The following is a 20400-nucleotide window of genomic DNA, read 5'->3' as shown; positions in this document are numbered from 1 at the left end:
GACCCTGGCTAATATCCAGAGCTCTGCATCCAAACGGTGTTTAATAAACACGCTGGCTCTGCTCCCCTCAAAACAGCAGCACTCAGTGTACCAATGGGCCGCCCATGATGACAGGGTGGATTTAGGCTCAAGCCATGTTCAATGGCCCCCACCCCCCCAGCCCAATCTGGTGCCAAGTGTGAAAGGAAAACAGCGAAAGAGGGCACTTCCATAACTGACCCTACCCTCCCTGACCTTCCCTGGCCCAAAGCCCGACCCCGCATGCCGCCTCAGGGGCTAGTTCCTGCTTTCATCCACTCGTCTCTCCATCCTCTGACCGCAATCAGTCGCATCCTCACTCCTACTATTTGGACCTAATTTGTGTCTGCTCCATCTCCCCTATTTAGATTATAAGCTTCTTGACAGCAGGGGCCAGAGATTTTATTTCTATTATACCCTTCCAAGGGCCTAGTACAGTTTTGCCCACAGGAGGCGTTCAGTATAGTGCTCTGCATGCCCTAGGCATCTAGTACAGTGCTCTGCACACAATAGGTACATGGGGCAGCGTACTGCGCTTAGGAGGTGCTCAGTCCAGTCTCCTGCACGGAGAAGGAACTCCGATGGTCATCCACTAAGCAACCGAGGAGGCTGAGATGGCCCTTCGGAGCTTCCGCTGGAATTCCGGGAAGCGAGGATGGAAAGGGCAACCGAGAAGCGTGGATTTTCAGACGCCTCCGACCCCGGAGCCCCGGGCCCCTCCTCGGCAGCCGTTCTGGGGGTGGCTGGGGTCGGCGAGGCCCGGCTGTGGCACTGAAACCCCGTCTCCACTGGGTTCAGCTTTTATTGACCGTTACGGGGCGGCCCTGCCTGGGACTGCCAGGGTGGGGGTAGTGGTGGCGGCGGCAGCAGCGGCAGTAGCGATGGCGGGGAGAGAAAACAAGAGCAGATCACGAGCTGCAGTGACCCCCGGGGTTGGGAGCCTCGGTCGAGGCCCGTCGGGTCCTTGGCATCATTCTCCTGGGCCAAGCTCTCGGAGGCCGAGGGCCGGCTGCCCCAGGCCGGAGCCGGATCCTCCGCTAGGAGTCATCGTACAGGGGGTTGTTGTAATTGCCCCAGGAGTTGGAGCCGTGCTCATCCAGAAGCCGCCCGTACGACGAGTGTCTGGGGACAGGGAGACATGGGGTGGGTTATTTCTTCCTCTGCACACCGGCAGTGGCCGCCTCCCCACCTCCCTCTTCTCCACTTCCTCCTCCCTCTCTTCCTCTTCATCCTCCCTCTTCTCCACTTCTTCTTCCCTCTCCTCCTCTCCTCCACCTTCTCCTCATCTCCCTCTTTTCCACTTTCTCTTCCTCCCCTCCAAGTCTTCTTCTCCACTCTCTCCTCCCTCTCCTCCTCCAACTCTTCTTACTTCCTCCTCCCTGTCTTCCTCCTGTTCTTCTCCACTCGCTCTTCCCTCTCCTCTTCTTCTCCACTTCCTCCTCCCTCTCTTCTTCTTCCTCCCTCTTCTCCACTTCCTCTTCCTTCCCCTCCTCCCTCTCTTCCTCCTCCTTTCCTCCACTTTCTCCTCATCTCCCTCTTCTCCACTTTCTCTTCCTCCCCTCCAAGTCTTCTTCTTCTCCACTCTCTCCTTCCTCTCCTCCTCCAACTCTTCTTACTTCCTCCTCCCTCTCTTCCTCCTGTTCTTCTCCACTCGCTCTTCCCTCTCCTCTTCTTCTCCACTTCCTCTTCCTTCCCCTCCTCCTCCTCTTCTCCATTTCCTCCTCCCTCTCTTACTCTTCATCCTCCTTCTTCTCCACTTCCTCTTCCCTCTCCTCCTCCTCCTCTCCTCCACTTTCTCATCTCCCTCTTCTCCACTTTCTTTTCCTCCCCTCCACGTCTTCTTCTTCTCCACCTTCTCCTCTCTCTCCTCCTCCAACTCTTCTCTAGTTCCTCCTCCCTCTCTTCCTTCTGTTCTTCTCCACTCACTCTTCCCTCTCCTCCTCTTCTTCTCCGCTTCCTCTTCCTTCCCCTCCTCCTCCTCTTCTCCATTTCCTCCTCCCTCTCTCCTCTTCTCAACTTCCTCTTCCCTCTCCTCCTCCTCCTCTCCTCCACTTTCTCCTCATCTCCCTCTTCTCCACTTTCTCTTCCTCCCCTCCAAGTCCTGTTCTTCTCCACTCTCTCCTCCCTCTCCTCCTCCAACTCTTCTCAACTTCCTCCTCCCTCTCTTCCTCCTGTTCTTCTCCACTCGCTCTTCCCTTTCCTCCTCTTCTTCTCCACTTCCTCTTCCTTCCCCTCCTCCTCTTCTTCTCCACTTCCTCCTCCCTCTCTTCCTCTTCATCCTCCCTCTCTTCCTCTTCATCCTCCCTCTCTTCCTCTTCATCCTCCCTCTTCTCCACTTCCTCTTCCCTCTCCCCCTCCTCCTCTCCTCCACTTTCTCCTCATCTCCCTCTTCTCCACTTTCTCTTCCTCCCCTCCACATCCTCTTCTTCTCCACTCTCTCCTCCCTCTCCTCCTCCAACTCTTCTCTACTTCCTCCTCCATCTCTTCCTCTTCTTCTTCCCCGCTTCCTCTTCCCTCTCTTCCTCCAACTTTTCTTCACTTCCTCCTCCTCCTCCCCACTTCCCCCTCCTCTTCTCCACTTCCTCCTCCCTCTCTTCCTTCTCACCCTCTCCCTTTCTTCTCCTTCTCCCTCTCCCTGTCCCCGCCCTCCTTCCTTTCCTTTTTTAAAATGGTATTTGTTAAGCCAGGCTCTGTGTTTTGTGCTGGGGTAGATACAAGACAATCAGGTTGGACTCGGTCTTGGTCCCCATTTTACAGATGAGGCATAGAGAAGTTAAGGGACTCGCTCAGGGTCACACAAAGCAGGTAAGTGATGGAGACTCATTCACTAGGACCCCACTGCTTCTCCTCCTCTTTCTTTTCCTCTTCGTCCCCCCTTTTCTCTTTTCCTCCTCCCTTTTCCTTCTCCCCTCTTCCTTCTCCTCCTCCTCTTCCTCTCCTCCTCCCTCTGGGGTTTGACCCATTCATGGAGTTGAAGGAGATGATTGCTTAGTTTGCCAACACGTGGGGAGGAAAGTCTGGTTGTTGCAATATACGTGTTTGTCCAATGCAACTCTGCCTAAGGAGCGCCATCTGAATCTTGGTCTAGACTGTAAACTCACTGTGGGCAGGGAGCATGTCTACCACCTCTGTTTTATTATACTCTTCCAAATACTTAGTACAGTGCTCTGCACACACAGTAAACACTCAATTGAGATGTGAATGCTTGTAAACCTCGTGAAAAAAACTGATATCTGAGAGGTTGGAGGATTTGGGGGATTTTGGCGGATTTTCCCAGGAGAAGCAGCACGGCAAAGTGGCTCGAGCACTGGACTGGGAGTCAGAAGGTCATGGGTTTTAATTCCGTCTCTGCCACTCGCCTGCTGTGTGACCGTGGGCAAGTCGTTTTACCTCTCTGTGCCTCAGTTACCTCGTCTGTAAAATGGGGATTGAGACTGTGAGTCCCCTGGGGGACAGGAACTGTGCCCAACCCCATTTGCTTATATCCACCCTGGCACTTAGTACAGTGCCTGGCACATAGTAAGCACTTAACAAATGCCACAATTACTACTATTATTAAGGATATATGCTGCTCTCTGGAAGGAGAGGCCTCTAATAAGACTAATAATTTTGCCATTTGTTAAGCACTTACTGTGCCAAGTAGTAATAATAATGGCATTTATTAAGCACTTACTATGTGCAAAGCACTGTTCTAAGTGCTGGGGGATACAAGGTGATCAGGTTGCCCCACGGGGGGGCTCACAGTCTTCATCCCCATTTTACAGATGAGGGAACTGAGGCATAGAGAAGTTAAGTACTGTACTAAGCACTGGGGACTGTGAGCCCGTTGTTGGGTAGGGACCGTCTCTATATATTGCCAACTTTCCAAGCGCTTAGTACAGTGCTCTGCACACAGTAAGCGCTCAATAAGTGTGATTGAATGAATGAATGGGGAGATACAGGATAATCAGATCAGACATTCCCTGTCCCACACAGTCTAAGCGGGAGGAAGAAGAGGTACTAAGACACTGTGAGCCTGTTGTTGGGTAGGGACCATCTCTATATGTTGCCGACTTGTACTTCCCAAGTGCTTAGTACAGTGATCTGCACACAGTAAGCGCTCAATAAATATGATTGAATGAATGAATGAGGAAGCCCTGGTGGCTCTGGGAATACTGGGGGTGGCGGCTCTCCTGAGTCCCAGAAGGGTTCATTCATTCATTCATTCAATCGTATTTATTGAGCGCTTTCTGTGTGCAGAGCACTGTACTACTACTACTACTACTACTACTACTACTACTACTACTACTACTAATGATGGCATTTGTTAAGCGCTTACTATATGCAAAGCACTGTTCTAAGCGCTGGGGGGGATACAAGGTGATCAAGTTGTCCCACGGAGGGCTCACAGTCTTAATCCCCGTTTTACAGACGAGGGAACTGAGGCTCAGAGAAGTTAAGTGACTTGCTCAAGGTCACACAGCAGACATGTGGCAGAGCCGGTATTCGAACCCAGGACCTCTGACTCCAAAGCCCGGGCTCTTTCCACTGAGCCACGCTGCTTCTCACGTACAATCCAGCAACAGATAGAGACGGTCCCTACCCAACAACGGGCTCACAGTCTAGAAGGAGGAGACAGACAGCAAAACAAAACAAGTAGACAGGTGTCAATACCATCAAAATAGATATATAGAATTATAGCTATCTCCACATCATTAATAAAATAAATAGAGTAATAAATATGTACAAACAGACATAAGTGCTGTGGGGAGGGGAAGGGGGTTGGGCAGAGGGAGGAGGAGCAGAGGAAAAATGAGGGGGGCCTTAAGGAATGTCAAAGCAGAGTCAAAGCAGCCTGGGGCAGCCCGGGAGTTTGCCAGGTGATCAATCAATCAATCAATCGTATTTATTGAGCGCTTACTGTGTGCAGAGCACTGTACTAAGCGCTTGGGAAGTACAAGTTGGCAACATATAGAGACAGTCCCTACCCAACAGTGGGCTCACAGTCTAAAGGGTGATGCCAAGGTGATGCCAAGGTCAGGTCTGGTGGAGGGGCAGGTGGGAGTCTCTCTGGTAGGAAAGCACCCTCAGGGGCAGACGGAGAGAGGGGATGCCCAGGGAGGGCAGGGGGGCTGTGCAGGGATCTATTGCTCCTGATGTTGCAAGAGCCAAGGAGAAAGATAATAATAATAATAATGATGGTATTTTTTAAGCGCTTACTATGTGCAAAGCACTGTTCTAAGCGCTGGGGAGGTTACAAGGTGATTAGGTTGTCCCACGGGGGGGCTCACAGTTTTAACCCCATTTTACAGATGAGGCAACTGAGGCCCAGAGAAGTGAAGTGACTTGCCCCAAGTCACACAGCTAACAGTTGGCAGGGCCCACGATTTGAACCCATGATCTCTGACTCCAAAGCCCGGGCTCTTTCCACTGAGCCACGCTGATGCAGGTTGGGAGCATGGGGGGGCTCTCCTTGCCCTTCATTCATTCATTCAATCGTATTTATTGAGCGCTTACTGTGTGCAGAGCACTGGACTAAGCGCTTGGGAGGTGCAAGTTGGCAACATCTAGAGACGGTCCCTGCCCAATAGTGGGCTCACAGTCTAGAAAGGGGGGACAGAGAACAAAACAAAACATATTAAATTAAGCACTTACTACGTGCCAGGCACTGTACTAAGCGCTGGGGCAGATATTTACTTGTACATATTTACTATTCTATTAATTTTATTTTGTTAATATGTTTTGTTTTGTCATCTGTCTCCCCCTTCTAGACTGTGAGCCCGCTGTTGGGTAGGGACCGTCTCTATGTGTTGCCAACTTGGACTTGCCAAGCGCTTAATACAGTGCTCTGCACACAGTAAGCGCTCAATAAATACGACTGAATGAATGCAAAGAACCCTACTAAGTGCTGGGGAGCGTACACGACAACAACAGGTGTTGAATCCCCATTTTACAAAGGGGGAAGCCGAGAGACGGAAAACAGAAGTGACTTGCCCAAGGTCACACAGCCGGGGAGCGGCAGAACGGAGATTAGAACCCAGTTCCTGTGATTCCCAGGTCGGTGCTCTTGCCACAGATGGGGACGGGGCTGAGTGGCGGGGTCAGATTTTAGAGAAGCAGCGTGGCTCAGTGGAAAGAGCCCGGGCTTTGGAGTCAGAGGTCATGGGTTCAAGTCCCGGCTCCGCCAATTGTCAGCTGGGTGACTTTGGGCAAGTCACTTCACTTCTCTGGGCCTCAGTTCCCTCACCTGTAAAATGGGGATTAAGACTGTGAGCGCCCCGTGGGACAACCTGATCACCTTGTAACCTCCCCAGAGCTTAGAACAGTGCTTTGCACATAGTAAGGGCTTAATAAATGCCATCATCATTATTATTATTACCTGGTGACTTTGTATCTATCCCAGCGCTTAGTACAGTGCTCAGTACACATTCCACACATTATTTTCATGGGCGTACACTGAAGCAGTGTGGTTCAGTGGAAAGAGCAAGGGCTGGGGAGCCAGAGGTCATGGGTTCTAATCCCGGCTCTGCCACTTGTCAGCTGGGTGACTTTGGGCAAGTCACTTCACTTCTCTGTGCCTCCGTTACCTCACCTGTAAAATGGGGATGAAAACTGTGAGCCCCCCATGGGACAACCTGATCACCTTGTAACCTCCCCAGCGCTTAGAACAGTGCTTTGCACATAGTAAGCGCTTAACAAATACCATTATTATTATTATTATTAAAGAGCCCGGGCTGGGGCTGTGTCCAACCTGGTGACTTTGTATCTATTCCAGTGCTTAGTACAGTGCTCGGCACACATTCCACACTTATTATTTTCATGGGGGTACCCTGAAGCAGTGTGGCTCAGTGGAAAGAGCAAGGGCTGGGGAGCCAGAGGTCATGGGTTCTAATCCCGGCTCTGCCACTTGTCATCTGGGTGACTTTGGGCAAGTCACTTCACTTCTCTGTGCCGCAGTTCCCTCATCTGTAAAATGGGGATGAAAACTGTGAGCCCCCTGTGGGACAACCTGATCACCTTGTATTGTAACCTCCCCAACGCTTAGAACAGTGCTTTGCACATAGTAAGCGCTTAACAAATACCATTATTATTATTATTATTATTATTTTTAGACTGCGAGCCCACTGTTGGGTAGGGACTGTCTCTATATGTTGCCAATTTGTACTTCCCAAGCGCTTAGTACAGTGCTCTGCACATAGTAAGCACTCAATAAATACGATTGATGATGATGATGATGATTATTATTATTAAAGAGCCCGGGCTGGGGAGCCCGAGGTCGTGGGTTCTAATCCCGGCTCCGCCACTTGTCAGCTGGGTGACCTTGGGCAAGTCACTTTACTTCTCCCGGCCTCAGTTCCCTCCTCTGTCAAGTGGGGATGAAGGCTGCGAGCCCCTCGTGGGATAACCCGATTCCCTTGTATCTCCCCCAGCGCTTAGACCAGTGCTCGGCACATAGTAAGCGCTTAACAAATACCAACATTATTATTATTATTATTATTCTCTGGGTCAATGTAGAAACACCTGGCGTTGTAATGGGAGTTTATCGCCAAAATGCTGGGGGGTCTTTAGAGGGGCAGCTCCCCTGCCGCGTGGCCGGGCCTCAGGGGTCAAGGAGGCTGCCCGCTGTGTCTGAGGTCAGGGTGGTCGGTCCGGGAAAGAGGGGGCCGCGGCCCTTACCTGATCTTCAGGTACGTCGCCACGCCAAAAACCAGCAGTGACACTGCAATGACGGTCACGGTGATGGCAGCGATGCTCCCTGCGGAAGAGGCGGGAGGGGTTGGAGGTGAGACCCCAGGTAAGGACCCCCAGGTAAGGACCCCTGGGGGGGGAAGCAGCGTGGCTCAGTGGAAAGAGCCCGGGCTTTGGAGGCAGAGGGCAGGGGTTCACATCCCGGCTCCGCCAGTTGTCAGCTGGGTGACTTTGGGCGAGTCACTTCACTTCTCTGGGCCTCAGTTCCCTCATCTGGAAAATGGGGATTAACACTGTGAGCCCCCCGTGGGACCACCTGATCACCTTGTAACCTCCCCAGCGCTTAGAACAGTGCTTTGCACATAGTAAGTGCTTAATAAATGACATTATTATTATTATTATTATTATTATTATTATCACTGGCTTCCTAAGTGCTTAATAAATGCCATTATTATTATTATCACTGGCTTCCTGATGGTCCCTGGACCCTCCTCCCCCCATAGCCCCAGGAGTGTTTTCTGCTGATGAGACCAGAGAATCTCATTTTACCGATGAGATTATGAGAAGCAGCCTGGCGTAGTGGACAAAGCCTGGGCTTGGGAGCCAGAGGTCAGGGGTTCAAATCCTGGCTCCGCCAATTGTCAGCTGGGTGACTTTAGGCAAGTCACTTCACTTCTCTGGGCCTCAGTTCCCTCATTTGGAAAATGGGGATGAAGACTGTGAGCCCCACTTGGGACAACCTAGTCACCTTGTAACCTCCCCAGCACTTAGAACAGTGCTTTGCACATAGAAAGCTCTTAATAAATGCTATTATTATTATTATTATTATCACTGGCTTCCTGATGGTCCCTGGACCCTCCTCCCTTCATAGCCCCAGGAGTGTTTTCTACTGATAAGACCAGAGAATCTCATTTTACCGATGAGATTATGAGAAGCAGCCTGGCATAGTGGATAGAGCCCGGGCTTGGGAGCCAGAGGTCATGGGTTCCAATCCCAGCTCCGCCGCTTGTCAGCTGGGTGACTTTGGGCAAGTCACTAAACCTCTCTGGGCCTCAGTTACCTCATCTGGAAAATGGGGATTAAGACTGTGAGCCCCACGTGGGACAACCTAGTCACCTTGTAACCTCCCCAGCGTTTAGAACAGTGCTTTGCACATAGTAAGCGCTTAATAAATGCCATTATTATTATTATTATTATTATTACTGGCCTCCTGATGGTCCCTGGACCCTCCTCCCCCCATAACCCCAGGAGTGTTTTCTGCTGATGAGACCAGAGAATCTCATTTTACCGATGAGATTATGAGAAGCAGCCTGGCGTAGTGGACAGAGCCCGGGCTTGGGAGCCAGAGGTCAGGGGTTCAAATCCCGGTTCCGCCAATTGTCAGCTGGGTGACTTTGGGCAAGTCACTTCACTTCTCTGGGCCTCAGTTCCCTCATTTGGAAAATGGGGATGAAGACTGTGAGCCCCACGTGGGACAACCTAGTCACCTTGTAACCTCCCCAGCGCTTAGAACAGTGCTTTGCCCATAGTAAGCGCTTAATAAATGCCATCATTATTATTATCACTGGCTTCCTGATGGTCCCTGGACCCTCCTCCCCCCATAGCCCCAGGAGTGTTTTCTACCGATGAGACCAGAGAATCTCATTTTACCGATGAGATTATGAGAAGCAGCCTGGCGTAGTGGATAGAGCCCGGGCTTGGGAGCCAGAGGTCATGGGTTCCAATCCCGGCTCCGCCACTTGTCAGCTGGGTGACTTTGGGCAAGTCACTAAACCTCTCCGGGCCTCAGTTACCTCACCTGGAAAATGGGGATTAATACTGTGAGCCCCATGTGGGACAACCTGATCACCTTGTTCCCCCCCCAGTGCTTAAAACAGTGCCTGACACATAGTAAGCGCTTAACAAATGCCATTATTATTATTATTATTATTCTTATTACTGATGAGATCAGAAAATCTCATTTTACCCAGGAGATTATGAGAAGCAGCATAGCACAGTGGCTAGAGCCCAGGCCCTGGAGTCAGAAGGTCATGGGTTCCAATCCCGGCTCCACCACTTGTCTGCAGTGTGACTTTGGGCAAGTCACTTAACTTCTCGGTGCCTCAGTTACCTCATCTGTAAAATGGGGATTAAAACTGTGAGCCCCACATGGTTCAACCTGATTACCCTGTATCTACTCCAGTGTTTAGAACAGTGCCTGGCACATAGTACGCGGCCTAACAAATACCATTATTATTATTATTATCTTGTATCTACCATAGTGCTTAGAACAGTGCTTGGCACATAGTAAGCACTTAACAAATGCCATCATTATTATTATTATTACGAAGACCATTTGGCTAGGAACCTTTGGGTGGTGACCGCTTCGATCATCATCAACAACATTTATTGTGCATCCACTGTAGCCATTCATTCAATCGTATTTACTGAGCGCTTACTGTGTGCAGAGCACTGTACTAAGCGCTTAGCCATAGAACTGTACTTGTACATCCCAAGCGCTTAGTCCAGTGCTCTGCACACAGTAAGCACTCAATAAATACGATTGATTGATTGATTGATTGATTGATTGTACTGGAGCCTACTGAGTGGCGAAAACTGTACTAGATGTTTGGGAGCATGCTCTAGAGACTTTGCATTCATTCCCTCACCCTCCAAGACCGTCTGAAGCCCGGCATTGAGCCACGGAACTTTCATTCATTCATTCAATGGTATTTATTGAGCGCTTCCTTTGTGTAGAGCACTGTACTAAGCGCTTGGGAAGTACAAGTCGGCAACATCTAGAGACGGTCCCTACCCAACAACGGGCTCACAGTTTATAAGGGGGAGATGGACAACAAAACAAAACATGTAGAAAGGTGTCAAAGTCATCATTCATTCGTTCAATCATATTTATTGAGCGTTTCCTGTGTGCAGAGCACTGGACTAAGCGCTTGGGAAGTACAAGTCAGCAACATATAGAGACGGTCCCTACCCACAACGGGCTCACAGTCTAGAAGGGGGAGGCGGACAACAAAACAAAACATGTAGACAGGTGTCAAAGTCATCAGAACAAATAGAATTGGCATCAGGAGGCACGGTGGAGGGAGGCTCAGAGCTCAAAATGAAATAAAAAAAACGGACTTAAAAGAAGCCTGTTCTAAATTGATGCCTATTAGGGAGGGGACAGATCAGATCAAAACTGGGCAAAAGACCACCTGTCCTCTGAATCAGTCCAGGACTCAGGCCCAAGCCCTCCCACCAGCCCCTGACATGCCGAGAAGCATCGTGGCTCAGTGGAAAGAGCCCGGGCTAGAGTGTCAGAGGTCATGGGTTCTAATCCCACCGCTGCCACTTGTCAGCTGTGTGACTTTGGGCAAGTTGCTTCACTTCTCCTGTGCCTCAGTGACCTCATCTGTAAAATGGGGATGAAGACTGTGAGCCCCATGTGGGACAACTTGATTACCTTGTGTCAGTATTATTCCAGTGCTTAGAACGGGGCTTGGCACATAGTAAGCGCTTAACAAATGCCATAATAAAATAATAGTAATAGTAATATTATAATTAATATTAACAATATCAACAATTAATTATATTATTATTATTATTATTATTATTATCCACCGGCCCCCCAAACCATCTTCCCCTGCCACCCCTCTGACCGTCTTCCCCGACCCTCACCAGCCCACCTTCAGACCCCCAACTTTCCCCTCACCAGCCCATGACAGGCCCCCCAACCACCTCCCGCAACCCCCCGGTCCTCCTCACCAGCCCCCCAACTGCCCCAACCAACCCACCCCCCCCTCATCCCGCCTTTCCCGCTGACTGTGGAGGCCTGGAATTCTGGAACTTTTTCCCCCGCAGGTCACCAGGCTCGCTTCCTCCCAGTCGGAGGCCTGGGCCCAAACTCTTTATAAGGGCAAATTGGAAAACCCTGGGATTTTTCTGAGGTCGCGAGAGGACCGTCCCGTGGGGAGCAGGGAGGGTCAGGCTTGTAGCCGGAGCGGGGACGTTATTAGCCGGCGCCTTTAACTCCAACCTTCTAGACTGTGAGCCCGCTATTGGGTAGGGACCGTCTTTATATGTTGCCAACTTGTACTTCCCAAACGCTTAGTACAGTGCTCTGCACACTGTAAGCGCTCAATAAATCCGATTGAATGAATGAATGAATCAGAGCCGGGTTCGAATCCCAGCTCCGCCACCTGTCAGCTGTGTGACCTTGGGTAAGTCACTCCACCTCTCTGAGCCTCAGTCTCCTTATCTGCAGAATAGGGATCAAGACTACATCCCTGACCGGCCGTCACAATAGAATCCAAAATAAGTCCTTGGGCTCGCAGCCTCCAGAGTCAGCGGAGGCCAGGGCCTCAGTGTGACCTCTCCTGGCCCCTCCGTCCCCCCCGCCTTACCTCCTTCCCTTCCCCACAGCACCTGTATATATGTATATATGTATTTATTACTCTATTTATTTATTTATTTTACTTGTACATATTTATTCTATTTATTTTATTTTGTTAATATGTTTTGTTTGGTTCTCTGTCTCCCCCTTCTAGACCGTGAGCCCGCTGTTGGGTAGGGACTGTCTCTATATGTTGCCAACTTGGACTACCCAAGCGCTTAGTCCAGTGCTCTGCACACAGTAAGTGCCCAATAATAATAATAATAGCATTTATTAAGTGCTTACTATGTGCGAAGCACTGTTCTAAGCGCTGGGGAGGTTACAAGATGATCAGGTGGTCCCATGGGGGGCTCACAGTCTTCATCCCCATTTTACAGATGAGGGAACTGAGGCCCAGAGAAGTGAAGCGGCTTGCCCAAAGTCACACAGCTGACAAGTGGTGGAGCTGGGATTTGACTCCAAAGCCCGGGCTCTTTCCACTGAGCCACGCTGCTTCTCTAAGATTGAGATATATACGATTTATCAATAAATAATACGATTTATACAATAAATACGATTGAATGAATGAATAGGGCCGGCCGGAGCGGGCAGCGGGGGTGGCTCGGGGAAGGGCGCGGTCGTGGGGAGCCATTTGGGCCAAACTTTTGGGAGAACAAGGACCAGAGGGTTGGACTGGGCAGCTCAGGGCTCAGTCCTTCAGCCTCTCCAAGTTCCAGGCCGGTGAACCCCCTCTGTCCCCTCTGCCTTCTGGCCACCCCGAGAGCTCCTGCTCACCGTCGATCCTGTCTCAGGCCCAGCGATGTCCACTGGGAATGGAAAACCCAGGCCCGAACGCACAACGCTTCCTGACAATCCTTCTAATGACTGGGGAAAACTCAGCTCCTTCGAGGGGAAACTGCCAGGAGACCAGTTCCAGGCCGGAGGACTTCCTTGGCACATAATAAGGGCTTAACAAATGCCAACATTATTATTATTATTTTAACTCTCTCTTCGCTCAGTTTGCAGGCAATGAGCAGGCGGAAAAGAGTGCAGACCCATGTCCCTGATGCCAGCTTACAAGCAATCAATCAATCAATCGTATTTATTGAGCGCTTACTGTGTGCAGAGCACTGTACTAAGCGCTTGGGAAGTCCAAGTTGGCAACATATAGAGACAGTCCCTACCCAACAGTGGGCTCACAGTCTAGAAGGGGGAGACAGAGAACAAAACCAAGGCCCCATCCCACAATTCCCAAGCCGAGCAGTGTGGCCTAATGGAAAGAGCACGGGCCTGGGAGACACAAAACCTGGGTTCATTTATTCATTCAATGGTATTTATTGAGCACTTACTGTGTGCAGAGCACTGGACTAAGCGCTTGGGAAGTCCAAGTTGGCAACATATAGAGACGGTCCCTACCCAACAGTGGGCTCACAGTCTAGAAGGGGGAGACAGACAACAAAACAAAACTTATTAACAAAATAAAATAAATAGAATAAATATATACAAATAAAAAAATAGAGTAATAAATACGAACAAACATATATACATATATCCAGGTGCTGTGGGGAGGGGAAGGAGGTAAGGAGGGGGCAATGGGGAGGAGGAGGTGAGGGGGAGGTGGCCCTGTCACTTGCCTGCTGATAATAATAATGGCATTTATTAAGCGCTTACTATGTGCACAGCACTGTTCTAAGTGCTGGGGAGGTTACAAGGTGATCAGGTTGTCCTACAGAGGGCTCACAGTCTTCATCCCCATTTTACAGATGAGGTCACTGAGGCCCAGAGAAGTGAAGGGACTTGCCCAAAGTCACACAGCTAAGTGGCAGAGCCGGGATTCGAATCCATGACCTCTGACTCCAAAGCCCGTGGTTTTTCCACTGAGCCATGCTGCTTCTCATGCTGCTGCTGACCTCTGGGCTATATTGTTATATTGTATTTTCCCAAGCGCTTAGTACAGTGCATTGCATACAGTAAGTGCTCAATAAATATGACTGATTGATTCCACAAAGCATCAAAGAGAAGCAGTATGGAGAGAAGCAGTATGGCTCAGTGGAAAGAGCCCGGGCTTTTGAGTCAGAGGTCATGGGTTCAAATTCCGGCTCTGCCAATTGTCAGCTGGGTGACTTTGGGCAAGTCACTTCACTTCTTTGTGCCTCAGTTCCCTCATCTGGAGAATGGGGATTAAGACTGTGAGCCCCACCATGGGACAACCTGATCACCTTGTATCCCCCCAAGCGCTTAGAACAGTGCTTTGCACATAGTAAGCGCTTAACAAATACCATTAAAAAAAACAAACAAAAAAAACCCTTTCCATTGTGCAGGGAGTGGATGGGGGTGGAGTTTTTCAGGGTACTTGCTAAGCATTTAGTATGTGCCAAGCACTGTACTAAGTAAGCACTAGGGTAGATACAAGCTAATCATGTTGGACACAGTCCCTGTCCCACATTGAGCTCACAGTCTTCATCCCCATTTTACAGATGAGGTAACTGAGGCAAGAGGAGTTAAGAGACTTGCCCATGGTTACACAACAGACAAGTGGCAGAGCCAGGATTAATCACAATAATGATAATGGTGTTTAAGTGCTTACTATGTGCCAAGCACCGTTCTAAGCGCTGGGGGGAATACAAGGTAAGGAGGTTGTCCCACGTGGGGCTCACAGTCTTAATCCCCATTATACAGATGAGGGAACTGAGGCAAGAGGAGTAAAAGACTTCCCCAAGGTTACACAACAGATAAGTGGCAGAGCCAGGATTAATAATAATAATAATAATAACAACAATTATTATTATTATGGTATTCGTTAAGCGCTTACTATGTGCCAAGCACCATTCTAAGCCCTGGGGTGGATATAAGGCAAGCAGGTTGCCCCACGAGGGGCTCACAGTCTTCATCCCCATTTGACAGATGAGGGAACTGAGGCCCAGAGAAGTGAAGTGACTTGCCCAAAGTCCCACAGCTGACAAGTGGCGGAGCCAGGATTAGAACCCATGACCTCTGACTCCCAAGTCCGGGCTCTTTCCACTGAGCCACGCTGCTTCTCCAGGGGAGAAACAAGCTGGATGGAGCGTGGGAGTGGCAGGCTTTGAAGCAGCGTGGTTCAGTGGAAAGAGCCCGGGCTTTGGAGTCAGAGGCCGTGGGTTCAAATCCCAGCTCCGCCAATTGTCAGCTGTGTGACTTTGGGCAAGTCACTTCACTTCTCTGGGCCTCAGTTCCCTCATCCGGAAAATGGGGATTAAGACTGTGAGCCCCCCGAGGGACAACCTCATCACCTTGTAACCTCCCCAGTGCTTAGAACAGTGCTCTGCACATAGTAAGCGCTCAATAAATACGATTGATGATGATTTGATGGGCTAATCGGTTAAAACAAGCCGATTTTGAGCCCTTCCAGATCTTCCATTCACTCATTCAATCATATCTATTGAGCACTCACTGCGTGCAGGGCGCTGTACTGAGCGCTTGGAAAGTACAGTTCGGTTCCCGAGTCCCCATCCGCTAGGCCCCGCTGCCTCTCCACCCGTCTAGACGTCAATCCCCGCCGCAGGCCTCAGCTCACCTGAACTCAGCGCGTGGCGGACCTCCTCCATGATCACCTCAGGTGGGGTCGAGGCCCGCTCCGTCCCCTCGGGCTCACGGGCCACTTTGGGGGGCTCGGATGGCGGGGGAGACGTCTCTTCAGGCCCGGGCCCCGCCGGCGGCGATGTCTGCTCGGGGGTCGGTTCTCGGGCTGAGGTGGGGCCTCCTGAAGGTCTCTGGAGGCGTCCAGCATGTTCTCGCCCCGTCGGGTTTCGGCCTGTGGAGCTGGTGGCCGGAGCGGGCGACGCCGACGAGGAAGGGGAGGCCGGCCTGGGATGAGAGCCGGCCGAGGAAGCGTCCGACGGGGACGGGGGGCCTGGGCTGGGCTGTAGAGACGCCCCTCGAGGGTCTGAGCTGGTGGGCGTCCATGGGGCGGAGGGGGTCAGGCCTTCCCCTGGCCGGTCAGAGGCGGCGGATGTGGCGACAGGCGTGGTGGCAGGCAAGGCGGCCGTCCCGGAGGAGGCCCCGGGGCCGTCCCCCGCCGTCCAGTCGGCAGCCGGAGAAGCGGACGTGGCCGATCCCCCCGGGGGCCCGGGGGCCGGAGTGACCGCCGTGGGGCTTGGTGGGGGAACGGTCCAGGGCCCCGTCGGGTTGGCGGACTCGGACGAGAGGGAGATGGGCGAGACGGTTGCTGTGGGCTCCACGGGCGAGCAGCGGACGCTTAGTCCTGCCAAAAATCAATCAATCAATCAATCGTATCTGTTGAGCGCTTACTGTGTGCAGAGCACTGGACAAAGCGCTTGGGAAGTCCAAGTTGGCAACATCTAGAGACGGTCCCTACCCAACAGTGGGCTCACAGGCTAGAAGGGGGAGACGGAGAACAAAACCAAACACATTAACAAAATAAAATAAATAGAATAGATATCATCATCAATCGTATTTATTGAGCGCTTACTGTGTGCAGAGCACTGGATGAAGCGCTTGGGAAGTACAAATTGGCGACATATAGAGACAGTCCTTACCCAACAGTGGGCTCACAGTCTAGAAGGGGGAGACAGAGAACAAAACCAAACATATTAGCAAAATAAAATAAGTAGAATAGATCTGTACAAGTAAAATAAATAAATAGAGTAATAAATATGTACAAACATATATACTTATATACAGTTGCTGTGGGGAAGGGAGGGAGGTGGGGACGGAGAGGGGGACGAAGGGAAGAGGAAGGAGGGGGCTCAGTCTGGGAAGGAGAGGTCATGGGTTCAAATCCCGGCTCCGCCCCTTGTCAGCTGGGTGACCTTGGGCAAGTCACTTCACTTCTCCGGGCCTCAGTTCCCCCATCTGGAAAATGGGGATGAAGACTGCGAGCCCAGTTATATTAGAGCGTGATAGAGGTCAGATGAGGCCCAGCTGGGGCCTGAGCTTCCTCCTCCCCTCAATTCCCCCTCCCCAGCCCCGGCCGGAGCCAGCCACCCGCCACGGGTCGTGGGCCCTTAGTGATTCTTGATGACAGAAAACAGAGCAGGTGGTGTCCAGTTCACTGTGTGCTAGTGAGGCTCTTCCTGCTCCCAGGCCCCACCAGGCTGAGAGGATTGAACCCACCCGCTGCCCGGATAATAACAGTGGTATTTCTTAAAGCGCTTACTATATGCCAAGCACTGTTCTAAGCCCTGGGGTAATAATAGTAATGATGATGATGGTATTTGTTAAGTGCTTACTATGTGCAAAGCACTGTTCTAAGTGCTGCTCGTTCAAGTTCTCATCCTATCCCGTCTGGACTACTGCATCAGCCTTCTCTCTGATCTCCCATCCTCTTGTCTCTCCCCACTTCAATCCATACTTCATGCTGCTGCCCGGATTGTCTTTGTCCAGAAACGCTCTGGGCATGTTCCTCCCCTCCTCAAAAATCTCTAGTGGCTACCAATCAATCTGCGCATCAGGCAGAAACTCCTCACCCTGGGCTTCCAGGCTGTCCATCCATCCCCTCGCCCCCTCCTACCTCACCTCCCTTCTGTCCTTCTCCAGCCCAGCCCACACCCTCCGCTCCTCCGCCGCTAATCTCCTCACCGTACCTCGTTCTCGCCTGTCCCGCCATCGACCCCCGGCCCACGTCATCCCCCGGGCCTGGAATGCCCCCAATCCCACTGCCCATCCACCAAGCTCGCTCTCTTTCTCCCTTCAAGGCCCTACTGAGAGCTCACCTCCTCCAGGAGGCCTTCCCAGACTGAGCCCCTTCCTTCCTCTCCCCCTCGTCCCCCTCTCCATCCCCCCCATCTTACCTCCTTCCCTTCCCCACAGCACCTGTATATATGTATATATGTTTGTACACATTTATTGCTCTATTTATTTATTTTATTTGTACATATTTATTTTTTTTATTTTGTTAGTATGTTTGGTTTTGTTCTCTGTCTCCCCCTTTTAGACTGTGAGCCCACTGTTGGGTAGGGACTGTCTCTATATGTTGCCAACTTGTACTTCCCAAGCGCTTAGTACAGTGCTCTGCACACAGTAAGTGCTCAATAAATACGATTGATTGATTGATTGATTGATTGATTGGGGAGGTTACAAGGTGATCAGGTTGTCCCATGGGGGGCTCACAGTTTTCATCCCCATTTTCCAGATGAGGGAACTGAGGCACAGAGAAGTTAAGTGAGTTGCCCAAAGGTCACAGCCGACAGTTGGTGGAGCTGGGATTTGAACCCATGACCCCTGACTCCAAAGCCTGGGCTCTTACCACTGGACCACGCTGCTTCTCCAAGATACGAGGAAATCAGGTTGTCCCATGGGGGGCTCACAGTTTTCATCCCCATTTTTCAGATGAAGGAACTGAGGCACAGAGAAGTTAAATGAGTTGCCCAAAGTCACACAGCCTACAATTGGTGGAGCCAGGATTTGAACCCATGACCTCTGACTCCAAAGCCCGGGCTCTTTCCATTGAGCCATGTTGCTTCTCCAAGATATGAGGAAATCAGGTTGTCCCACATGGGGCTCACAGTTTTAATCCCCATTTTACAGATGAGGGAACTGAGGCACAGAGAAGTGAAGCGACTTGTCCAAGGTTACACAGCAGACAAGTGGCAGAGCCGGGATTAGAACCCACACACAACCTCTGACTCCCAAGCCCGGGGTCTATCCACTACACCATGCTGTTTGATTAACTTGTATCTCCCCCAGTACTCAGTAATAATAATAGTAATAGGGAAACAGCTTGGCTCAGTGAAAAGAGCCCGGGCTTGGGAGTCAGAGGTCGTGGGTTCAAATCCCAGCTCTGCCACTTGTCGCCTGTGTGCCTTTGGGCAAGTCACTTCACTTCTCTGGGCCTCAGTTCCCTCATCTGTAAAATGGGGATGAAGACTGTGAGCCCCACGTGGGACAACCTGATTATCTTGTATCCACCCCAGTGCTTAGAACAGTGCTTGGCACATAGTAAGCGCTAAACAAATACCAACAGTATTATTAATAATTGTGTGAATTAAAAGATGAGGTGAGGAGCAGTAATCGGGCTGGGCTTTTCCTGGGAAATGTAGAGAATTTCCACAGTCCTAGGTAATAATAATAATAATAATAATAATAATAATAATAATAATATGATGGCATTTGTTAAGTGCTTACTATGTGCCAAGCACCGTTCTAAGCACTGGGGGAGATACAAGGTCATCAAGTGGTCCCAAGTGGGTCTCCCAGTCTTCATCCCCATTTTACAGATGAGGGAACTGAAGCCCAGAGAAGTGAAGTGACTTGCCTAAAGTCACACAGATGATAAGTGGCGGAGTCGGGATCAGAACCCACGACCTCTGACTCCCCAGCCAACATTATTATTAATAATGTTGGTATTTGTTAAGCGCTTACTATGTGCCAGACACGGCACAAAGTGAGCACTTCACAAAGACCAGAAGAAAAAGAAAGCGCTGCTCTATTTGGAAGACCAGAGTGCCCTCAGTTTAAAGGAGAGTGACTAAACAATATTGAGAGACAGATAACACATCGAGAGATGGCCGAGATCTAGACTCACAATGACGAGAAGCAGCGTGGCTCAGGGGAAAGAGCCCAGGCTTGGGAGGCAGAGGTCGTGGGTTCTAATCCCGACTCCGTCACTTATCATCTGTGTAACTTTAGGCAAGTCACTTCACTTCTCTGGGCCTCATTTCCCTCATCTGGAAAATGGGGATGAAGACTGTGAGCCCCACGTGGGACCACCTGATGACCTTGTATCTCCCCCAGCGCTTAGAACGGTGCTTGGCACATAGTAAGCACTTAACAAATGCCATCATCATGATTATTATTATTACCTAGGACTGTGGAAATTCTCTACATTCCCCAGGAATAGCCCAGCCCGATCACTGCTCCTCACCTCATCTTTTAATGCACTCAATTTGGCCAGCATCAACGACTAATCAGACTGAAATCCCTCAGATTGAAAATGCGCTTGTTACTCCGTCTGTTTGGCACGGCCCAGATGGTTGGTGACCAAAAAAGTTCGGCTTTCGGATCCATTCCTTCTCCAGCCCAGCCCGCACCCTCCTCTCCTCTGCGATCGCTAACCTCCTCACTGTGCCTCGTTCTCGCCTGTCCCGCCGTCGACCCCCAAGCGCTTAGTACAGTGCTCTTCACAAAGTAAGCGCTCAATAAATACGATTGATTGATTGACCCCCATCCCCCATCCTCCCCCTGGCCCGGAATGCCCTCCCTCCACACATCTGCCAAGCCAGCTCTCTTCCTCCCTTCAAAGCCCTACTGAGAGCTCACCTCCTCCAGGAGGCCTTCCCAGCACTGAGCCCCCTTTTCCCTCTCCTCCCCATCCCCCCGACCCTACCTCCTTCCCCTCCCCACAGCACCTGTATATATGTATGTAC

General features: G+C 50.8%; 1 protein-coding gene across 2 annotated transcripts in view; it reads right to left on the bottom strand.

The window, feature by feature from the left end:
* Positions 1-398: 398 nt before the first annotated feature.
* PARM1 (prostate androgen-regulated mucin-like protein 1) overlaps positions 399-20400 on the bottom strand; it is a 38405-nt gene continuing 18403 nt past the window's right edge. For both annotated transcript variants that reach the window (XM_038759323.1, XM_038759324.1), the window contains exons 3-5: positions 15591-16277; positions 7675-7753; positions 399-1140 (exon numbers count right to left, since the gene is read on the bottom strand). In XM_038759323.1, coding sequence (XP_038615251.1) covers positions 1056-1140; positions 7675-7753; positions 15591-16277 — 851 coding nt within the window. In that variant the 3' untranslated portion in view covers positions 399-1055. The remainder of the gene's footprint in view (positions 1141-7674; positions 7754-15590; positions 16278-20400) is intronic.

This window comes from Tachyglossus aculeatus, chromosome 17 (genome assembly GCF_015852505.1).
Source record: "Tachyglossus aculeatus isolate mTacAcu1 chromosome 17, mTacAcu1.pri, whole genome shotgun sequence".
Lineage (NCBI taxonomy): Eukaryota > Metazoa > Chordata > Mammalia > Monotremata > Tachyglossidae > Tachyglossus > Tachyglossus aculeatus.
The sequence above is the reverse complement of the archived record's forward strand: the minus strand, read 5'-3'. Positions and strand labels throughout refer to the sequence as shown.